The sequence below is a fragment of the Gymnoscopelus microlampas genome, assembly GCF_963454915.1.
Source record: "Gymnoscopelus microlampas genome assembly, chromosome: 4".
In the NCBI taxonomy this organism is placed as follows: Eukaryota; Metazoa; Chordata; class Actinopteri; order Myctophiformes; family Myctophidae; genus Gymnoscopelus; species Gymnoscopelus microlampas.
Window position 1 is genome coordinate 41,417,425 of NC_139941.1, and position 21,520 is coordinate 41,438,944.

A 21,520-nucleotide genomic window follows, 5' to 3' on the forward strand; every position below is an offset into this window, starting at 1 on the left:
TTTCCCTGCAAATGTGCTGCTGTAGTGGCCTATATTGTGACTAATTTATTCAATTTAAAACCTCAAGAAAAATAACCAAATGCGAAGCAGTTCGAGGCCATTTAAAAGCTGTTCCCTGCTTATTCTACAGGGACTGTGTGCTTCTGCACAAAAGGACATCTGTACTGTGTGCTGGGAATCACCCCAGTTTTTTCAGATAAGAAACAGAGAAACGATCAGGGTAGCAAATGTAACAATGTGTGTGACATTTTCATTCTATTGCTGTTTGAATTCGCAAGACAGAGAAGAGAAGAGAAGAGAAGAGAAGAGAAGAGAAGAGAAGAGAAGAGAAGAGAAGAGAAGAGAAGAGAAGAGAAGAGAAGAGAAGAGAAGAGAAGAGAAGAGAAGAGAAGCGTCTGTTATTGGAATTTGAAAGACTAAAGTCCATGGGTCATCATTCCATCAGTGTCTCTATAGTTGGTTGATCAAATCAATCTCTGTTATTGGATTTTGAAAGACTAAAGTCCATAGGTCATCATTCCATCGGTGTCTCTAGTTGGTTGATCAAATCAATCACAATCAGATCAATCAAGCCATGGCCTCAAACATCTGAGAACACACTATACTAACATTCCCAAGATGGCAGGCTAAAAAGGCATGTCCATGACCTGTAAGACCTTTCACATGGCCATAAATAATCTATCTTTATTTAACCTCTTACCCCTCATCATACCCCCACCCCCATTACACTGGTATACCCTTGCAGGCAGTTTGGTGTTTTCTTACCTTTAGCTTGAGACCCAATGGCTTCTTTGCTCAGAGATATCTTTCCTATAACATCATCATGTCTGCAGCAAAGATAAAGAGAAGATTATCATTTCATGCACTCCAGAAAGGTCTTCAACCGACCGTCAAAGGCAGTTTGTGATCTGATCTTTTAGTATCACAGAAACATTGCGAGCATTGGTAATTGCAATGATTGTATAGGACTAATAGAAGCTTACTATACTTACTCTTGTCATAATAAGAGTGTCAGTCAAACCTAATATTATTCCTACAGCAGTTTAGCAGGGTGAATTTATAGAGAGACTGCTGTTGCTCAGGAGAAGAGGCCAAAGTAATAGCCATTAATTACCGAGTTTGAACAACCATCTGCGTGATGAGGTTTGTTTATCCAAAGCATGGGAGGATTTCCAAAACATCCAGACTGTACAGATTTTAGCCCAATATTTCAGTTCACAATTCATGACCACAAAACACGGATAACTAATGAGGCTGCCATCAATCCTTCATAAGAAAATATAAATGGTTTAATATGACATGGTTTTGAGACAGTGTAGGGGGGAAATGTTACCCAATGGTGTCCTCGTCCATGACATAAAAAGAGAGAGAATGGAATCCCATTGGGAGGTGTAGTGTGTACTCTTCTCCCCAGAATGGATCCAGGTTCTTCCACACTGTAGCAGTCCTGTAAAAGAATCCAACTTTATTTATCATGTTGTTTTGTGTTTTACTGATTGTGGAATAGTGTACTCTGTATGTAGATGAGTGAGTGTGGGTTCAGGTGTGTGTTTACAAATGGGTTGTAGTGTTTACGATGTGTGCGTGCCTGTGTGAGCGCGTGCGTGTGTGGTCCCTTCTTGAACATTCCAAGACTAATTCCTAACAATCATGGTTGATAATGGCGATAGTCTTAATCTCACTGTTAAATTCTGGCACAATATCACAAATGCTAATACTAGAAACAACAAACATGCACCACATACAGTAGGGAAAAAAATGGAAAATGTTTGAAAACTTGTGATTTTATTATTTTAAGTATAATGACATGCCCACAATAGGGACACCAGGGTTAATGTGGTTAAACAACAACGCCATTACAGACTACAACATAAACAACATGGGTTAGTGCTCCATTTTCCCTCAACCAGCCCTGTAACAGAAGTCACTGAACCGACCGTGTTAAACTCCTAAATAATAATTTATTGATAAGGAATTTGGTTGACAGTTTCGGTGATTACTTTAGAGATGAGATCCTTCATTGGTAAAAGGTGAAATCTACCATGGCAAAGTGTTTAATGTGATAATTGAATGCCCAATATTTGGAAGAAATCAAATGTCACCTTAATAATCGCTTTCTGAAGTACAGAATTATGTATATCCAGACCCATTCTATTTTGGAAGGGAAAACTGTTTAAATACTGTGTAACATGTCATCAAAAGCCATCCGGATAGGAGTAAAAAATGTGTGTAAGCTGCAAATAAAATGGTACAACACATTTGGTGGATGTCTATTCCAATTTATCAACGCGCATTTGTATCCGTCCATATTCAAATAAACCATACCAACCAACCAACTAACTAACTATCTAACTAACTAACTAACTAACTAACAAGCTTACTAACTAACAAGCTAAATATCTAACTAACTAAGCTCTTTGGTTAAAAAAGACATCAAGCTCTGATTTGATATATGGCTAAATCAAAAGCCAGTAGGTTATATTGCTTTAAGGTTACATTCATGAAACCCAATTATGGAATAATTTAAGCAGGCAGAGTGTTCACTTCTTCAGGTGACAAAACTGTATTCAAACAGCTCTGAAATGACACCTACTCCTCCCATAGAGGACCTGCCCTCCAATATTCTCCGTCTGTACAATGGGAGCTCCCCGCAATAATTTATGCACCCTCTCCATGGTTACCTGCGGGTATCTTAAAGGCCAGTCCCATATCAGGTTCTCTTGGTTCGAGGGGCTCACTCTGTGAACACAACCCTGATCACACATAGCGCCTTCTCTACTCGGATACAGGTCGAGTGGGCACCTAAACATTTTGGGCACCTCAATGTTATATTGGCTATTTTTCCAAAATGTAGGGGGAAAAAATGTATGCTTTGGAAAATGGTCAGAAATAATGTAAAGTATACGATTTTAAGATGTATGTTACTTCATTATCATACCTAGATTTACCCTTGAACTTGCCCCAAATGACCTACAGGTCTTCCACAGGCTTCCACAGGTTTTGTTGTCATTTGTAGCAAATATGTATAAATATTAGGTTAGGCCTTAAATGTCATTATAATGATTATATATTTGTATTTGCCCCCCCAAATGTTTATAAAATAAATGTAAATATAAAATAAAATACAAAACGCAAAATAAATATTTTTTTAAATGGTGCCCAGAGTTCTCAGGTGCCCACTCTTCCAGTTACCCTTCCTTTACTACTCAACCCCAGCTTATACCTTTTCAGGGCAATGGGGGCACAGCTCACTGACTCAACACTAAACTGTACTACACACTAAACTATACTATACTCACACCATACTGTTATGTTTGCTAATATAAGGTGGACTGTGGACACATTTGAGAAAAGGATGAGACTTGACATTCTACAGCAGGGGGATATCATTATGTAGAATCAGAAACGAACAAGAAATAATTGGCATGAACACACATTCTATTTGCATATACAGTGTTTCCAGTAGCTTATAGGCTATAGGCCTGCGGCTGCATTTATAATATGATATCACTTAAAGCAGTGGTCTTCAACAGGGGGTCTGTGACCCCTAGGGGGTCCTCAGAGCTAGGTAGGATAGGATGCTTTTTTCACATTACCACTTGAACCCTAGCACCTATTCTAAGGCGAACATTAACTGAAAATAGCAGATCTACAAGCTCACAATGCCTCGCACTTATAGATCAGTTATTTTAGTAAAGATGTTTGGTGTAGATGGGGAAAAGAGCAGACCAAGTACAGAGTGAAAGGTGAGGTTTACTAAGTATTGATGGTTTAAGTTGTTAAATGTCTGAAAATACACATTAACACGAATCCAACATTATAGTGCTGTCAAACAAGTCTATGATGAAATCTATGAAAAATCTGCAACACAATTTTATACAATATGTGGTGGGGGTCCCTGCTTCATCTCTCTCTCTCATCTAGGGGGTCCTTGGCCAGAAACACGTTGAGAACCCCTGACTGAAAGGATCATGCAGTGCAACTCACCTGGCCACAACTTCATTGTCAACTTTTACAATGCAGTACGGATCACTGGTCCCAGAGCTTGTGGAGGGGAAGATAAAAATCAGCATCAGCCTACATACACATTAGGCTACTATAATGTGACACATTTATTCAAATGTCGTTGAGAGACAGAACTTATTAAGCTTGGATTTTTTGCATAGCAAGTTTGAGCAGTCTGACCGGACTTATGAGAGCCGGCGATACAACATAAAGCCAACCTTAAAATGTCTAAACATTTAAAACGATTTACTTAGATGGTTCTGTACAGATAAACTGTACTGTACATTAGGCGACGGTGTAAATTATAAGAGATCTAAGAATTCAGTGGAGAAGCAGTTAGAAATGGACTTACACATCTTTGGCTGGGAGGCTCCTGCCCTCGACAATACGAAAATAAAGAGATGTATTTTTGGCCATTTTAATCAAAAAGAAGCTATTCATTAATACAATTCCTCTTGTCTGTCCATCCGCGGTCCTTAAAATAGTGCTCCTCTCCTCCGCAATTGAGTTTTCTTCATCTCATGGCACCTCCAACGCGTGACGGCGCACAGCCCACCAGTCAGTCACTGTGCGCAAGAGAGGCGCCAGTCCACTGAGTCAATTCTCTAAAACCATCAATTAGCTACATTTATATTTTTTCTTCAACTCTTCTGTGATTGTGTCAACTCAAAGCGAGGCGAGCCTCTTCATTTGCATCCTATTGTTAACATGAGCTACTTGTATTTCCCCTGTTATATGTATCACTAATATTTGCATCAGTAGCCTACCCTGACCCATCTGCCACACTGAGGAGCGTCCCTTGATTGACAGTTTACGCCATCTGGCGACTATACTATGGTAATGCGTGTCTGTGGCTTTGTGTTGAATTGATTGATTGATTGAATGAATGCTTTATTTAGAAAGACATGGAAACAGTACATGGAAGTACTGTACAATTCACAATACAAGGTCCTCTAAACTGGATCGCTCATAAAAGCACTTGGCTTATTTAGAATGAGATCCCCGTGCACTCAAATCATGATTGATTGATTGATTGATTGATTGGTTGAATACTTTATTTAGAAAGACATGGTAAAAGTACATGGAAGGACAATTCACAATACAAGGTTCTGTAAGCATGAGAACGAGTTCATTCCCTTGTTTGTGCCAAATCTGGGTTGAACATGATCAGTGGACTGCCACTGGTGTTTGGACTGGACTGGACTTCATTTACGTTTTGGAAGTATTTTGAAGAGCCAAATGTATGAATTAATAAAGTAAATGAAAGAAAACACCAGAGGAGCAATAATATATTTCTGCATGTTGATCATGCAATAAGACTATTGTTTGTTTGCCAACTTGGCAAACATCCAAGTGAAAAACGCTTTAGTAATAAATAATGCAGGCATCTAAAGGGACACCTAAGGTCGCAACTGTGTCAAATAAACTCATATAATGGCCAAAAAGACCGTTTGACTTCCGGTCGATCTGTTGGAAAAAACAAAAACATTGTATTAAATAGCCTTGGATCAAGAAGACTATCATGTATTTGATCGATTCTGACATTTGCATCATAGATATGAAAGTAAAAGTTAGACTCGATAAAATACATTCCATCCATCAGTGGTGGAAAGTAACTAGTACATTTACTTAAGTACTGTACCAAGTACAATTTTAGGTATTTGTAATTACTTCAGTATTTCCAATTTCCAATACTTTTACTTCTACTCCACTACATCTCAGAGGCAAATAGTGTACTTTTACTCCACTACATTTACTTGAAAACTTTAGTTACTAGTTACTTTTCAGATATAAACTGTGATATATTATTAACCACTTTAGCTACCTATTTTATACATAGGCTATTTGAAAATAGCCGATCTACAAGCTCACAACGCGTTGCATCCGAAGCTATTATTAAAAAATAGGGCGCGTTAAAGATTTTATTTTGAATTCCACTAACCGGAAGTTAAATACGCACTCTTGTTCGACTTGACGCTACGCTAGTTCGCAGACCCGTGTTGCCATGTCCGCTTATTATAGGCTATTTTGGGCGTCTTTATTTTTTTAAATTGCTTGTAAATATTGGTGGTTGCGGGTTGCAGTTTTTGGGCTTGTTTCCTAATGTTGTTTAAACAAGTGGTTCTCAAACATTTTCATGGTAAGGACCCCCCAGTCCCAGATTAATATGTATTTGTCCGTGGGCCCCCCTTCTAAGAATATTTTGTGCGAGGGACCCAGATTTGTGTTTTTAAATGTTTCGAACATATTTTTGAAAATAGCAGATCTACAAGCTCACAACGCGTCGACGCATTGTGAGCTTGTAGATCGGCTATTTTCAAATAGCCGTAGCCTAGCCCTGGTTCAGAGCGTTAGTGAGTTAGAGGGAACTCACTAACGCTCTGAACCAGGGCTAGCCGTAGCCTAGTAGTCGCTTCTTTTGGTTTTCATAGACCTGGCTCCTTATTTCTCTCGCAAATCCTGGCAACACTGCTTGAGGCAGCGAAGTTGTTTGAAGATGAACAGACCAGGAACAACAACATCGATTTCTTCAGTTCTAACTTGTTTAAAAGGCTTATAGGTTTGGGTATGAATGATCACCATAATGTTTGTCAATAACTGATCAAAAGCGTATTGGTTGTTGTCGAACCCGGGGGGTTGAGAAAGGCTTAACGTTAAAGCTGTTGTTTACATGCAGTCAAATACCCGTAGATGTAAACAAACAATATAGTCGTTGCCTTTGGTTTTTGTCCTCTTCGTGAAGATGATGGAGGTGTATCATCCAGGAGGAGTGAACGACGGCCATGGAGATTCTACCAAACAGCAGGAGAGACACTACTACTTATTGTCTGAACTGCAAACCCTTGTCAAAGATCTGCCCAGGTCACAAGCCTTTTTGGATAATACATTACTGCCCATGTCTACATAGCAGTGTTTTTTTTTTACTTTACTGGATTATTAAAACATTTCAGTACCTTTTACTTCTACTCCACTACATCTCAGAGGCAAATATTGTACTACTCCACTACAATTATTTGAAAACTTTGGTTACTAGTTACTTTGTAGATTTGTATTATCATTACAAAACATGCATTAACCACTTTATCCCTATATAATTTGGCTATTTGAAATTGCAGATCTGTTGTGCGCTTGTAGATCTGCTATTTTCAAAAGATTTGTATACATTTTGAACACTTTTGAAATGGGACATTCTGCATAATGAGTACTTTTAATTGTGTTACTTAAGTACATTTTGATGCCAATACTTTTGTACTTCTACTCAAGTCAATTTTGAATTCCGGACTTTTACTTGTAACAGAGTATTTCTATATTGCAGTATTGATATTTTTACTTAGGTAAACAAAATTGAGTACTTTTTCCACCACTGCTACATAGCAATAATAATAACAACAATAAATAAATGTTGGCAATAACTCGGAAAGTGTGAACTCAAAATATGTTTTAAGATTTATTGTGTAGATTTGAATGTGTTTGTTTGTCCTTCGTGGTTACAGCTCCTTCCAGCAGCGCCTCTCCTACAACCTGAGTGACCTGGCCTTGGCACTCATAGATGGCACTGTGTATGAAATAGTCCAGGGACTTCTGGACATTCAACATCTTACAGAAAGAAATTTGTACAATCAGAGGCAAAAACTACATGGTGAACATCAAGGTTTGTTCACTTTTACAACTTTTAGATGTAGATTTGTAACTTGGGCTGTGGTAGACTGGCTGTTCGCAGCATTAATCATTGCCACGCTTCGTGTGTACTCAACTCACCCAATAATGAATTCCTGCTGCTTGGAGTCAGATATTGTCCTCTAGTTCAGTGGTTCTCAAACTTTTTCATGTCAAGGACCCCCAAATTGACACTTATTAGCCCACGGACCCCCATTTCAAAAGATATGCCAGGGACCCCCATAAGAGAAGATTTTGTACGGCTCTAGCAGTGATTCTCAACCATTTTAATTTCAAGGACCCCCAGTTTGACATGCATTAGGGCTACAGACCCCCATTTAATGGCATTACTATCACTTGGACCGCAATTTATATTGTAAAATCTATGTCAATTTAACTCTGAGAGTGTACAAATGGAACCAAATGGACCCGTTAGGGTCCATTTGGTTCCATTTGTACACTCTCAGAGTTACAGACCCACAAGGGTCCATTTGGTGCCTAATCTATCATTTAGCTGGGGATCCCCTGGAACTCCCTCAAGGACCCCTGGGGGTCCCCGGACCCCACTTTGAGAACCAATGCTCTAGTTTCATATCCATTTGAACATTCTGGCAGAAAACGTGTGTTTAGTAAAATATCTCCACTTTTCCACAAGTTGCACACAGACAACATTGTCTGCCCGTGACGGGGGCCGGACCCGAAATGACTGCTGGACTGAACATATGAAAACTACCTTTGGGAACAGACTATGTTTGGGAAGCACAAACGTATGGGGCACACGATTGACAGGTGTGTTGCGATTGGTGTGGGGTAATCATTCACACCTGTCAATTGTGTGTGCCCCATACATTTGTGCTTCCCAGAGGAAGTTTTCGTGAAATGTATGTAATATCACAGCCCTATCACAGCTTCTGTGGCTGTTTTTGTGTGCTCAGGTGGTGATCGTGATCCTGTGTTTTGCGAATGGATTTACATGTCCTCTCATTTTGTTTTATGTTCAGCACTCAAGCAAGATTTGTTACGGAAGCACAAAGAGGCCCTGCTCGTTTGCAAGTCCCACAACCTTACAATTCTCAAATCAAACCAACAAACAGAGGTTGAGGTAAGACAGTGGTAGTGCCTTATTATTTAATGTGCTCATTTCATGGATTTGAACTACTCTATATATACTGCATAAGGTGTGCTCTGTGCTTAACTGTGTACTGTACATATTCACTAGCATCCAATATCAAGAATAAAGAAACCTGAATGCATGTCACTGGTTCATTCTCACTTTTATGAAAAAGATAAAACCGCCACTACTCAATAAATGTCCTTTTCACATAGTTTTATTTACCTCACCCAGTCAGAGCAACGGACACGTTTCAACCAAATAGATCTTCCTCAACGTTGTCAAGCATTGCACTTTGCAGTGCTTTCTCTCATAATCACTTTTCCCAGCTGCCAAATGCTCCCAAGATTAGATCTGTCCTGTCATTTCAAACTTCAAAGATTTGGAGGATTGCACCTTGACCATTATGCTTTGCCTCAGTCTTTAGCCAGTGGTACTCACGGGACCAACATCACATCTGAATCTGTTGTATAACTGAGCATATACCCCCTACATAACTGAAGTCCATGTCCCTCAGCTAAAAAGGTCATAAGAGTCCATAGCACAAGGTGTGCTCAACTCACTTTTATGAAGCATAGAACAGTGGGTGCTGTAGCACTAAAAGAAAAACATCCAGCACACACAATATCCTTAATATAATTTATTGCCGCAGTCCCATTTAGGGGATGTGTTTTGGCCAAGATGTCCTTCTTCAGCAGTCAAACCAAAAACTGTGCTGAAGATGGCCGTCTTGACGAAAACATCTATGGGAGTTTGCTGCTGGCTTTTTTGTTGGATATATAATATTAGCCATCAAAGTTATTCTTACTGGTCTTTTCTCAACACATTTTGTAACACCTTTTTCATGTTCTTTTTTTAGCCACCTGTTCATTTATGTATTATAGTAAAGTGCTGTGTAAATGTTTGAAAAGTTTGTGTGTTGCCCTACCAGGCTCTAGAAAACCGCGTGAGAGAAGAGCAAAAAATGATGGATAAGAAGATTGTGGCAGAAATGGACCAAAAGGTGTTAGACCAGCAGAACACCCTGGAGAAAGCTGGGGTTCCTGGTTTCTTCATTACCACCAATCCTCAGGTCAGCCGTCTAAAATTAAGTTATAACAAAAGTTTGAGAAAACAAACCACACCTTCAATTTCCATTCCAACTTATTTAAGCATGCCTCCCATAACCAATTTCTCCTTCCTTGCCTCACTTCTCACCTCCTTGATCCCAAATTCATCCATCATAATCCCACTTATTTCGGCAACCGAAATGCTTGCCCCAAAACACATTCGCCCTCATTTTTTCAGACCACTAGCCCCACTTGGCGTGGAACGCTCGCCCCCAGCGAGGCGAGCCACTCGGCCCGCTTGGTCGAGAGCTATATGGTTTATTAAACAAATGGCTCTTAGGTGTCATAAAAATGTATGCTTTGTGATACAGACAAAAGTCCAGCAGATGGCGATAGATGTCTTAAACTGTAATGGTTCTGAGGTGTCATGTTTCTCTGTTTGATTTAAGGAGTTGACAATGCAAATGCATCTACTTGAGCTTATCCTCAAGCTTCAACAGAAGGAGAGCGTATCTTGAGGGACATGTCAAGCGGCACGGAAGCAAAAGGAAACATAAAATGGACACAGCCACAGTATACAAGCATTCCACTAACTGACTAAGTGGCTTGGGCTTCTCCTACCCATCTCCTGACCTGACTGGTGGAGTTGTTCCTGCACTCCTAAGAAAGCAACATGTTTAGCCAGACAACTTGCTGATTTTTGTTTTTATTTTATTTGTATTTATTTTTTAATTATGAATTGATTCCTTGTATTCATTCAAGTTCTTCAGCAGAGGGTTGTTTTTGTTTGTTCCCTACAGAGACGTTCCTTGCTATAAGTCACAGTGGGTGAGCTAACTGTTCTGTGGAAAGATTCTGTGACTTCCCAACAATTGAAGGGAATTATTCAGCAGAGTTGTTTATGAATTGTTAAGCAAATTGCTCCATATCTGATCAGCAGTATTAGCAGGATGTAATGTATTACATTGCAATAAGAAGAAACATGATTTTCATAATAAATACGAAAATTAGCAAAAAAGGTTCCATATTTTGCTTGTTGTGGTCTGCTCAACTAGGTGAAATGGGTAAAAAAAAAATATATATATATACATACACACTATTTGATTTCAAATTCTGATCGTTGCCAGTTCTGTGATGGGTGCTGAATTAAAAGTATTGGTTACAGCTAGGCTACAAGAGACATCATCTGAGGGTTATTAATGTTGGTTATTGATTATGAAAAGGCGTTCCCAGGCCAATCCCATAGAAGGGGCGTTGCCTAAGCGCCTGCATGATTCTTTTGAATGATGATTTTAAAAAATAGGAAAGGTACTGTCTCTTTAAGAACCTGCTCGACTCCCATGTTCGTTGGGTCGTGGTGTAGACGCACCTTCTGCTGTATCAGACTATGTGGATGCTGTCCCCCCGGTCAATCTAACGATACATACTGGACATTCAACAATAACGGTAGAATATACTCTTATTTCCTTTATTGTAATTACATTTACGTTATTGTTACTACTAGGTTTGCTCTAGAGATTACTAGTTTTTTTGTGGTGTTTTTTACATTTAAGAACCCCAACTAGCTAAAGTGAAATCCATTCACAATTCAAATAACAAAAAAAGCATCATTTTAAGCGTATTCGGACGTAAACGCTATAAATGAAAAGTATCCTATATTTACGTCCGTTTCCATTGTTTTAGATTATTAATAATTAATAATAACAGCCGGCGCATCATATCGCCGTGCCTTCTGTTTTAATATTATACCCTACTTCAACGAGAAGAATAATGTCTCTATATCGGTCAGTTTAGTTTGCGGCGATTATTTTATTTCAGGTGGGAATAGAGCATTACGTAATGATCACAAAGGCATCATGTAGACGCCATATGCCCACCGAGCGCTGTTATCGGATGTTGCATCCCGATCCCAAAGACCAGGATGATCTGCCGAGCAGAGAGCAGTGTTCTGTCCTACTGGGCTACCTGATAAACAGGCCTGAGAGGAGAGGCTATATACACTCCTTTACTTCTGACAGAGCAGCTACTTAAATACATTAACAGCGGTTATACATTGGGTCTAAACAAGGCTCTTTTTGTATATTTGCCCATCTTTTCAATTGCGATGACGTGTCCTGAGTTTGTGTGATTAGAGCCTATGGTTTAGAGACCACTGTTTCCCAAACACTGGGTCGGGACATATTTGTGGGTCGTGGACTAATTTGTATGGGTCACAAGTAGGCAAAACATTTTTTTTTTAAATATATACATTATTTCAAAGGATAAAAAAAATTATAAAACATTTGCCCTTTTGAAAAAAATCTAACATCTTATAAAACAATGCCATGGATAATAAATAAATACAATTCCTTACACATCAAATGGGTCTTGAGCTTAAAGGTTTGGGAACCACTACTAGGCTACCTGATAAACAGGCCTGGGAGGAGAGGCTACTCCTTACTTCTGACAGAGCAGCCACTTAAAAAACACATGCTACAGCCTTTCACTGTACATTGGTCTAAACAAACACGGCTCTTTTTGTATATATTGCTTATCTTTTCCGTCAATTACAATGACGTGCCCTGAGTTTATGTGATTAGAGCCTATGGTTTAGATTAGAGCTTAATACCCCGATACGAGCCATTCTGTCTCCTACAAAAAGAAAATTGTTCCTTAGTCCCACAAAATGTATCCAGGCTATTATGAACAGAATGGATGCAGACAGTCCATTTCTACATAATAGAGTAAATAGACTATAGTAGAAAGTGCTGTCATAAAAAAATGCAACCAAGCTTATGTAAATTATGTAAATAGGGGTTTTATTCTCAGATGAGTGGCATTATTGAATTAGGAAAATAGTTGAGGCTCATTCATAGCTGCACGTTGTAATGTATAGGCTATCATAATAGAAGGACATGTTGAAAGTAAAAGTATTGATTGAGAACCTTTTTTGGGTCGGGGGTAGGGATAATTGCCATATCAAGTAGGCTGATTGATGTCCCTCCCAGTGGCCACAGGATAGCTTTGATAAAGGAGACCAACAGAGAGGCCCATGTGTCCACAGCCATTTATATGTTAAAGTGTTTTGTAGGCTACAAAACAACAATAGGCTACGCAGGACCCCTACCCCATTCACTAACTGTTGCTCCGGATAAACAAGTCAACAAAACGGCTCAAATTTAACAGCGTAGATTGGAGCTTTTGATTTGATGTGTTCTGATGTGATGTATTTTGTTTTTTGTTTTGTTGTTAATCAAACAAATAACCAAAGTACACACACCTGCAGTTGTTTTCCACTGGTGATATATGGCAGTTATCTATTTGATGTGTGCTCTGTTTTGCAGGTCAGCTTTAACAAAAAAGGAACGATGGACCCAATTTGAACATTGTGACACCATCCTGCCCAGCTGCTGTGTGTGTCACTCTGTAGCCATGGCAACCTGTGCAACTGGCTGCGCACCTGCGGTGCGCCTCTGCCAGAGGTTGAACAGACTCAAGACTCTAGACGATGACATGATGGCCACGTCTCTGAAGCGCTGCCTTGGAACTTTGGACCTGACGATGCTGGGTGTTGGCGGCATGGTGGGCTCTGGGCTTTATGTCCTGACAGGCACTGTGGCAAAAGACATGACGGGGCCTGCTGTCATCATATCGTTCTTGTTTGCAGGCATTGCTTCCTTATTGGCTGCCTTCTGTTACGCAGAGTTTGGAGCACGCATTCCCAAAACAGGTTCTGCCTACATGTTTACCTATGTGTCTGTAGGGGAGATCTGGGCCTTCCTCATTGGCTGGAATGTGATTCTAGAGAACATGATCGGTGGGGCCGCTGTGGCACGTGCGTGGAGTGGTTATTTGGATTCCATTTTTAATCATGCCATCCAGAACTTCACTGAGACACACATTATGCGATGGAATGTGCCATTCCTGGCCCATTATCCAGACCTGCTGGCAGCAGGAATTCTAATAGTAGCCAGCTTTTTCATATCGTTTGGAGTTCAAGTTTCATCTTACCTTAACCACATCTTCTCCACCATTAGTATGGTGGTCATATGCTTCATCTTGGTCTTTGGCTTTATACTGGCTGAACCTGTCAACTGGAGCATGAAAGAAGGAGGCTTTGCCCCTTTTGGGTTTTCCGGTATAATGGCAGGCACAGCGACCTGTTTCTATGCATTTGTGGGCTTTGATGTGATCGCGTCCTCAAGCGAGGAGGCCAAGAACCCCCAGAAAGCCATTCCCATAGCCACTGCAATCTCCCTTGGCCTAGCAACGGCAGCCTACATCCTGGTTTCCACAGTGCTCACCCTCATTGTGCCCTGGCACACACTGGACCCCAACTCGGCTCTCTCAGATGCTTTCTTTCGTCGGGGATACAGTTGGGCTGGAATTATTGTGGCAATTGGTTCCATTTGTGGTGAGTGTCCCTATATGTAAGCAACAGAACATATTTCAAAAGCAGACTATTTGCCAATTACAATAGCAGTAAGGAAATGTGTGCATATTGACACACAGTAACAGTACAAATTGTCAACAAGACCTCACGATGCAACAGTGTAGAGCAGTACTTTACACATAGATCATACACAGCACTCTACAAGGTCATAATACTATTAGTAATAATCATCATCATTTGGCTTTTTATTGCTTCAGATTTGTCCTTTTTCTCTATTAAAGTATATTATGGTGTAATCATGCTACGCCAATAGCATGTGTCATGCTAATACACTATATTATAGTGAACACGTTTGATTATAGAATGCAGTATGTTCATCATTTGCATGTGCTAATGATAACTCTTTGTTTCCCATCTCTCCAGCCATGAACACAGTACTGCTCTGTAATCTCTTCTCCCTCCCTCGGATCGTTTATGCTATGGCAGACGATGGACTGTTCTTCTCTGTGTTTGCTAGAGTCAACCCTGTCTCCAAAGTACCCGTCAATGCTATTCTTGTGTTTGGAGCGCTCATGGCGACCATGGCTCTTATCTTTGACCTGGAAGCACTGGTCCAGTTCCTGTCCATTGGCACTCTCCTGGCCTACACCTTCGTGGCGGCCAGCGTTATCGTGCTTCGCTTCCAGCCGGAGAAAGTCGGCTCTAAGGGGACCGCCGCCACGTCTCCCAACCCCAACTTGGAGCCATCTCCTGCTGTCTCGGAATCTCAGAACATAACTGAGGACAGTGGGGAGCTGAAGGAATATGAGTCTTTCTCCGATAAACTCCAGTTGGTGGAAAGGCAGAAGAAAACGGTAGAGCGGCGTGGGGTGGGGCAGTTGAAGGCCCGCTGGGAACCGTACCTGGGCAGGGCTTTTGGGGACTTTGAGCCAGGGGAGGTGGTGGCCTTCTGTGTTCTAGCTCTGATGGTGAGCTCTGTATCCCTCTGTTCTGTTCTGGCGTTCGGAACCAACCAGCTACACCTGCCAGTCTGGAGCTTCACGCTCTTACTGGTGGTGTTCAGCTCAGCTTACGTCTTCAGCCTCATACTCATATGGGTCCACGAACCTCAAACCAATAATAAAACCTTCCAGGTGAGTACATCAATCATTTTACAAATACAGCTGTGCAGAGTGCTAATTACATGTGGAGAGGTTGATTGCCTCCTACACAGTAAAATCCTCCAATAATGTATCAATTTGTAACTTTCAGAGTTCCAAATTGAAAAATGTATGTAGTTCATATTTACCCTGTGGAAGAAGATGAAGACTGCATATGGACTGGTTTGACTGATTGGAAAATGAATGAATCAACAAGAATCATTTAATTGTTCTTGAAAAAAGGCACATAACCCCCCAAATGATCCAGTAGAGCTGCTTAGGGACCAACAGTTAACTGTATGACATTGCTAAAAAAAAAAAAAAAGTGGGTATGCTTGGCAACCCATCCTAGATAAGTAAGTGTTCATTATAAACCTGCATGTTTTCTAGCTTCAGTATGGTATCTCTACTGAAGGTTGCAGATCTCTCTTCTAGATGTGATAGAAGCATAGTATGTAGCATGGCCTGTTGACATGATGCCAACACCGTCAGTTAGCAGTCAGTGGGAGTCGGGACCATCAATGCTCGTTTAACAGCATATAATAAAGTGATGGCTCTGAGTGGCCACAAACAAATTGAACCATGTTATTACTTAGCAATAAGGCTCAGTCAGTCACAAGACACCTTTTTAAATATTTCTTTCGGCATTCCCTCATAGTCACTATTTTATTGTGACTATGAGAGATAAGATAGGTGGGAGAGAGAGAGGGATGACATGCAGCAAAGAGCCTCAGGTCGGATTCGAACCTGGGCCAGCTGTGGGAAGGAGTTTAGCCTTATGTGGTATGTGCTCTTACAAGGTGAGTCACCAGGGCACCCCTAAGACACTCACTCACTAGTCACTAAACTTTGATTCTCTCCCTCCCTCTCTGTTTCTTTCTCTCATTCACTCACACACACACACACACACACTCTGTTTAATGTGTGGTCTGATGGGGGTAAAGCTGTCTGAGTTACTTCAGAGAGCCAGTTTGCTCAGACTGAACCAATATTATCTTCTGTGAAGACAACATCCTGTGAAAAGGAAGTTCCTTCTGCTTAGTTAGCCATATGCCATATTAATTCAGTTGAGGGCAATTGTTATCATTGACACAAAATAAGATTGAAATATGATGAATGTTTTTGGTTTCTGCATCTTCTAGGTGCCGTTGGTCCCACTGATTCCTGCTTTGAGTATTCTCATTAATGTGTTCCTCATGCTGAAGCTGAGCTACCTCACCTGGATTCGTTTCACCGTATGGATCGCCGTAGGTAAGTGGCACCAGCTCGCTCTGATACAGATTATGTTTGAAAGTCCCTTGTAATTAATTTAAAACTATGTATTCTAAATCGATGGGGATAGGTACAAATCAAGTTAAGTTAACCAAATTATTGAAGCTAGATTAAAGCGATGTAGGACTTCAGTATACAGCTTAAACAAGCAGTAAAAATATAGAGTACATCTGATTGCTTGTAATAGATTAAGGGCAAATAAAATATGTGTCAAAAATCCCTACGGAGGTGGGTGGAATACTTCGTAGCTTCTCAAAAGTCTTTAATTTGACACCAAATTTAGTCTGGAAAGATAATGATAGCTGTTCTAATTCTGGTAATGTTCTATAAATGATGTGTTTACATCATCATGTTAAACAAACTGTGGACCTCAAAGCAAAATAGAAAATATACCCATAGGTCAAGAAACATTTGATGATGTGTACAATGGGAAAATTATTATGATAATGTCCTGTCAGTAAAGAGGGTCAATGGGAAAATGTGATTAGTTGTATGAGCTTAGTGTTGTCTGTACCAGTAAACCATTTAAACACATCTGTCTGCCTGCTGCCAGTTAACAAGCCGCACTCTCTTGTGGTATTATACCTGACAGGGCTTTGAAACCTTTTCCCCTTTAAAAAAAGGATTTATTTGAGCTAGGGTCCCACAGCTGTCAACAAGATTACAATTCGGAAATGTGGAAGTAATTTCTTTCCATTTAGATTGTCTATTGCAACAGATATGAGACTTGTGTGTCCTGTGTGTCCTTTTCTCTAGGCTTGTGCGTGTATTTTGGTTATGGGATCTGGCACAGTAAGGAAGGCTTGCGGGAGCTTGCGCCCAAGGACCTGGCTGCCAGGTATGTGGTGCTACCAAGTGGCAGTCTGGTAGAAACAGTGCAGCCTGTCCAGCCAGATGGACAGGTGGACAACTCCGCCCACCACATCAGCCCCTCTACTGCCCCAACAGCTGAGGAGCAGGTGGGAAAGAGATGATGTCATTGTTGTTACAGTGGGCCAATGTTATATTGTCTGCTCCTGCGCTATTACTGCTGTCTTCATCTCATTCCTTTGACCTGACATGGCCTGACACATGTACTGCCACAAGGCTCTAGCTCTTGCTCTGCAAATGTAAGCACACCACAGGCCAGGATGCTCCCCGTCTGTCTCGTTGTGAAGCATACTTGTGTATCTTGTGATATTGGAACATAGAGAGCTTTATTACCATCCCTTATCTCCTGGCGGCAAATTTGTGGTAGCCTATATCCTGTCAAGCCAGCACTATTCTTACACTTCTGCCAGTGATGTAACCAATTCTAGTTCATCTCCTACAGGTTCTATAAACCCTAGTGTGTTTGCAAGGCACATGGTGCTTTAAACTGTACTTTTACTCAAGTATATCCTGATTATAAAAATATAACCAGGAGATGGTGGGTGGGACAGAGTTGTACTGTTCTATATCTTTTCCACCTAACTTTATTTTTTAATAAAGGGTGTGGCATCCTACTTCATCTCCCCTCAAATCACTTGCTCAGTACACTACTGTATCGTTCAATTTGTTGCATGATTCCTACGCCAACCACTAATGAGACTTGCTCACTCATGTGCAAGATGTGCACATCATGCATCGTGCACTTCATCTCAAACTCTCACGGTCCCAAAATCCTCAGGAGAAACTACAGGCTCTGGTCATGTGGATCCTCTTAGACTCTCAGTCTCTCTCTCTCTCTCTCTCTCTCTCTCTCTCTCTCTCTCTCTCTCTCTCTCTCTCTCTCTCTCTCTCTCTCTCTCTCTCTCTCTCTCTCTCTCTTCTCTCTCTCTCTCTCTCTCTCTCTCTCTCTTCTCTCTCTCTCTCTCTCTCTCTCTCTCTCTCTCTCTCTCTCTCTCTCTCTCTCTCTCTCTCTCTCTCTCTCTCTCTCTTTCTCTCTCTCTCTCTCTCTCTCTCTCTCTCTCTCTCCACACTGTGTCCACACTGTCCTGCCGATAGTAGCTGCTGATAAATTTGAAGTTATTTATTTATTTTTCTATTATTTGTTTAGTTTTGACCTCTCACAGATAATTGTATTGTCCGTTCTTAGTTGTCTCATTGCCTGCCTTTGTCATGTTGTCTCCCTGTATGTCTATGTTAAATTAATGAACACTGGGTTCTGCATGTTTGTTAGCTCTATAATCTCCAACACTAATTTGTGTTCAGTTCATTAGATGAGTGAGCAGGTCTTTTCAACCCTTCACTTAATCCCCTAATTCTCATCCCATGACCCCCTTCTCATTTGTGGGTCACAGATCTTGCACTTCTGCAGGAGTTTTCCCACACTTAGGATACCAACCCACTCTCCGTCTCTCATTGTTGGCATGAATTTAAATATAAAAGCACATGGATTATTGAAAAAATATTTTCTAGATTTTATGTTATAATAAAATAACTCAATAAATATTTACATTCCTGGATATATGTGGCAAGCACAAACCTACTGCATCTGAAACAGGGTAAAATGTTGGGCAGATAGAAATGGGTTGTTAATGCTGTAATCTGTCAGATTTGCAGCAGTGCCCCATGGTCACTAGAGCATGACCTAGATTACAGAGATGCACATGTGAGATCACTCTGTCACTGTACAAGATTATTATATCACAGTTGTAGAGATTGCACTCCTGGCCCAAAATGGTGATCAGCAGGTAAAATGAGCTCTACTCTGTCATTAGCTATATTTATCAACCTTATACCACTGATTTAGTGCGGCTCACCTTCACGTTTTATGAAAAAGGACATATTTTGAAGATTATTTATTTCACTGTCAATGTATGTTTGTATGTGATGCATAAGAAACCAATGGCCTTAAAGATATTTTAACCAATGCATAATGATTTCCAAAGCTTTCCAGAACGGACATATTCACACAGTGGCCATTTTGCTCTTATGTCATACATATGATGAAGTAAGATGAAAATGGCCGCCATGTGAATATGGACTCAAGGTTTTTAATTGTTACTTTTTTGTGGTCGGCAGAGATGTGCATTTGTTCACTTCAGTATTTAATAACAATCATAGAGGACTGTACTACACAAATAAATAAAACCGTATAGAACTATGGAATAGAATGTATGTGACACTGGAGTGCAGTGACAAAGAAATAGTTTTGTACAACTTTGCACTCTGAGAATTCGACTTTTTGCGTATGTAATTTTTGTGTCAGTTTTGTTTTCGATGTGAAGGACATGTGATGGGTGTTCACACTGTGGTGCATTTAGCAAGCTGAACATTCTTTCACCTCTTTGAACTACTGTCTGTCGTTTGTATGCTAGTAAGCACAGTTATATTATGTTCTCTGATTCTTTTCTTACTTCTGAATAATATTGTACTCTGTACTTGCACATTCAAAATCTTTGTCTTTTCTGTTGTATAAAATGCAAAGAACTGTGTCGTTAATTGATAATAAATGTTTTGAAGCAGCATCCACACTTTGTAAGAGTCTTACCTCAAAGAAACAGATCGTGCTGAATTTGGAATAGATAGCTGGGTGTGCATATGACGGACATCAGCATAAATTAGGGACTTCACTTGCAAACTCGGAGGAACTCAGAAATCAGTAAAAACGCATAAAATCTGTCATCTTGCTCAGAATGTCCCTAATTAAAGCTGAGTCAGTCACCCTTACTAACTAGAGGGTCTGTCCGGACACATGTCCTTACCAGACCATGCCTGAGAGGCCCAAGTGAAAAAAGCAATTTTCCCCAGCTTACCCTTGTATCAGTGTCTTGGTACATATAAGGTGTGATGACTCACCCACCGAAGGCCAAGAAACCAAGTGGTTGCCAAAGCTGAAAAGGTGGCACAAGCATACACAAACATGGACACAGTAACTTGCATTTATAGGACTGAATGAGAAGATTTAAGACTAATTTAACCTAGAGGTCATAAGGTATATGAAATGACAGATCAGGTATGTATGTTGTTATTAACACTGGGGATTAGTATATTGTATTGATAAGTACACTATTGGATTAGTAATGTCTTAGCTAAATATGTTTTGTCAGTTATTGTACAATTTATACCAAGAACGTGGATAAAATTCAATCACCTCAAAATTAAAAGTGCATTAAAAGGACGTGTGTTTGTACAGATGGTGAGCCCCTGGCTCTTGACTAGGTTCAAATTACACAACCAAGCTCATGGTATCTCAAATTACTCTTGAGAAGGCATCAGGCACGATTCCCAGTGAACCACGGTGTGCCTTTATCTACTGTAGGTGGATCTTTAAAAAGTAATTTGACAGATTTCCCTGTCTGCTGGGTCTAAAACAGACACAGCTTGAATGCCCTGATCACCTGTTGCCATGGGAACACCCTTCCTCGTCACAGTGTTCCTGCAGGCCTAGGACATCTGCCTGCGTGGCATTGTCTGTGAGATATTCAAGGTTGTACAAACCACCACTCACAAAGAGCCATGTGACTCACCTGCCACGGAGCGGATACCTTTTCATAATAACAGTGCATGCATATCATGTTTCCAGCATCTTAATTTATAATATATTATTTAATACCACACTTTAATGGCAGTAAACATTTTACTCATACATTTAGTTTTCTCGCATTCCAAATGATGTTGACAGTGCAGATTTAAGTGTTGAGAGATGTATTAATATCAGTAACTGAAGGTGCACTCTCTTGTCTCACTCCACTGACTCTGTGCACTCTGGTCTAGTGTTTCCCAAACAGTGGGCCGGAAACCCATTTTTGGGTAAATATCCCTTTATATTTTGTTTCCTAAATTTAGTTTTTAATTATTTTAAAAGATCTTCAAAAAATGTTTAAAGAAGTAGTGAAAATAGCAGATGTACAAGCTCACAACCTGTTGCATTGTGACACATTGTGAGCTTGTTGATTGGCTATTTTCACTATTTTGGGTCTAGGAGAGACATAAAATGTCTATTTTGGAT

The 21,520-nt window shown here is 40.3% G+C and overlaps 3 protein-coding genes across 5 annotated transcripts in view; 2 read left to right on the forward strand and 1 right to left on the reverse strand.

Moving 5' to 3' along the window:
* Positions 1-4,482, reverse strand: part of rasal1 (RAS protein activator like 1) — a 28,752-nt gene extending 24,270 nt beyond the window's left edge. The window contains exons 1-4 of the mRNA XM_084056248.1: positions 4,358-4,482; positions 3,988-4,044; positions 1,334-1,447; positions 766-827 (exon numbers count right to left, since the gene is read on the reverse strand). Of these exons, the coding sequence (XP_083912374.1) occupies positions 766-827; positions 1,334-1,447; positions 3,988-4,044; positions 4,358-4,446 (322 nt within the window). The 5' untranslated portion in view covers positions 4,447-4,482. The remainder of the gene's footprint in view (positions 1-765; positions 828-1,333; positions 1,448-3,987; positions 4,045-4,357) is intronic.
* A 1,989-nt stretch (positions 4,483-6,471) lies between these two features.
* On the forward strand, positions 6,472-10,840 carry dgcr6 (DiGeorge syndrome critical region gene 6). Of its 3 annotated transcripts, none has more exons than XM_084055185.1 (6): positions 6,472-6,565; positions 6,749-6,867; positions 7,500-7,657; positions 8,664-8,764; positions 9,705-9,845; positions 10,272-10,840. In XM_084055185.1, exons 2-6 carry the CDS (start codon positions 6,749-6,751, stop codon positions 10,338-10,340), a joined length of 588 nt encoding a protein of 195 aa, XP_083911311.1. In that variant the 5' UTR covers positions 6,472-6,565; the 3' UTR covers positions 10,341-10,840. The 3 variants fall into 3 exon arrangements, with proteins under 3 accessions (XP_083911311.1, XP_083911309.1, XP_083911310.1); XM_084055183.1 differs by having other exon boundaries at positions 6,480-6,571; XM_084055184.1 differs by having other exon boundaries at positions 6,515-6,565; positions 6,716-6,867.
* Positions 10,841-11,179: 339 nt separating this feature from the next.
* On the forward strand, positions 11,180-18,360 carry slc7a4 (solute carrier family 7 member 4). Its single transcript, XM_084054474.1, has 5 exons — positions 11,180-11,268; positions 13,146-14,215; positions 14,618-15,327; positions 16,476-16,584; positions 17,362-18,360. The coding sequence occupies exons 2-5, from the start codon at positions 13,234-13,236 to the stop codon at positions 17,577-17,579; spliced, it is 2,019 nt and encodes a 672-aa protein (XP_083910600.1). The 5' UTR covers positions 11,180-11,268; positions 13,146-13,233; the 3' UTR covers positions 17,580-18,360.
* Positions 18,361-21,520: the final 3,160 nt, after the last annotated feature.

What these genes read in the sequence shown, in the direction of transcription:
- dgcr6 (XM_084055185.1), top strand. Translation starts at nt 6,749, where the DNA reads ATGATGGAGGTGTATCATCCAGGAGGAGTGAACGACGGCCATGGAGAT. An exon ending in CTTGTCAAAGATCTGCCCAG is followed by an intron (nt 6,868 to 7,499) that starts GTCACAAGCCTT and finishes TCGTGGTTACAG; the next exon opens with CTCCTTCCAGCAGCGCCTCT. An exon ending in ACTACATGGTGAACATCAAG is followed by an intron (nt 7,658 to 8,663) that starts GTTTGTTCACTT and finishes TTTTATGTTCAG; the next exon opens with CACTCAAGCAAGATTTGTTA.
- slc7a4 (XM_084054474.1), top strand. Translation starts at nt 13,234, where the DNA reads ATGGCAACCTGTGCAACTGGCTGCGCACCTGCGGTGCGCCTCTGCCAG. An exon ending in CCAATAATAAAACCTTCCAG is followed by an intron (nt 15,328 to 16,475) that starts GTGAGTACATCA and finishes TGCATCTTCTAG; the next exon opens with GTGCCGTTGGTCCCACTGAT. An exon ending in CACCGTATGGATCGCCGTAG is followed by an intron (nt 16,585 to 17,361) that starts GTAAGTGGCACC and finishes CCTTTTCTCTAG; the next exon opens with GCTTGTGCGTGTATTTTGGT.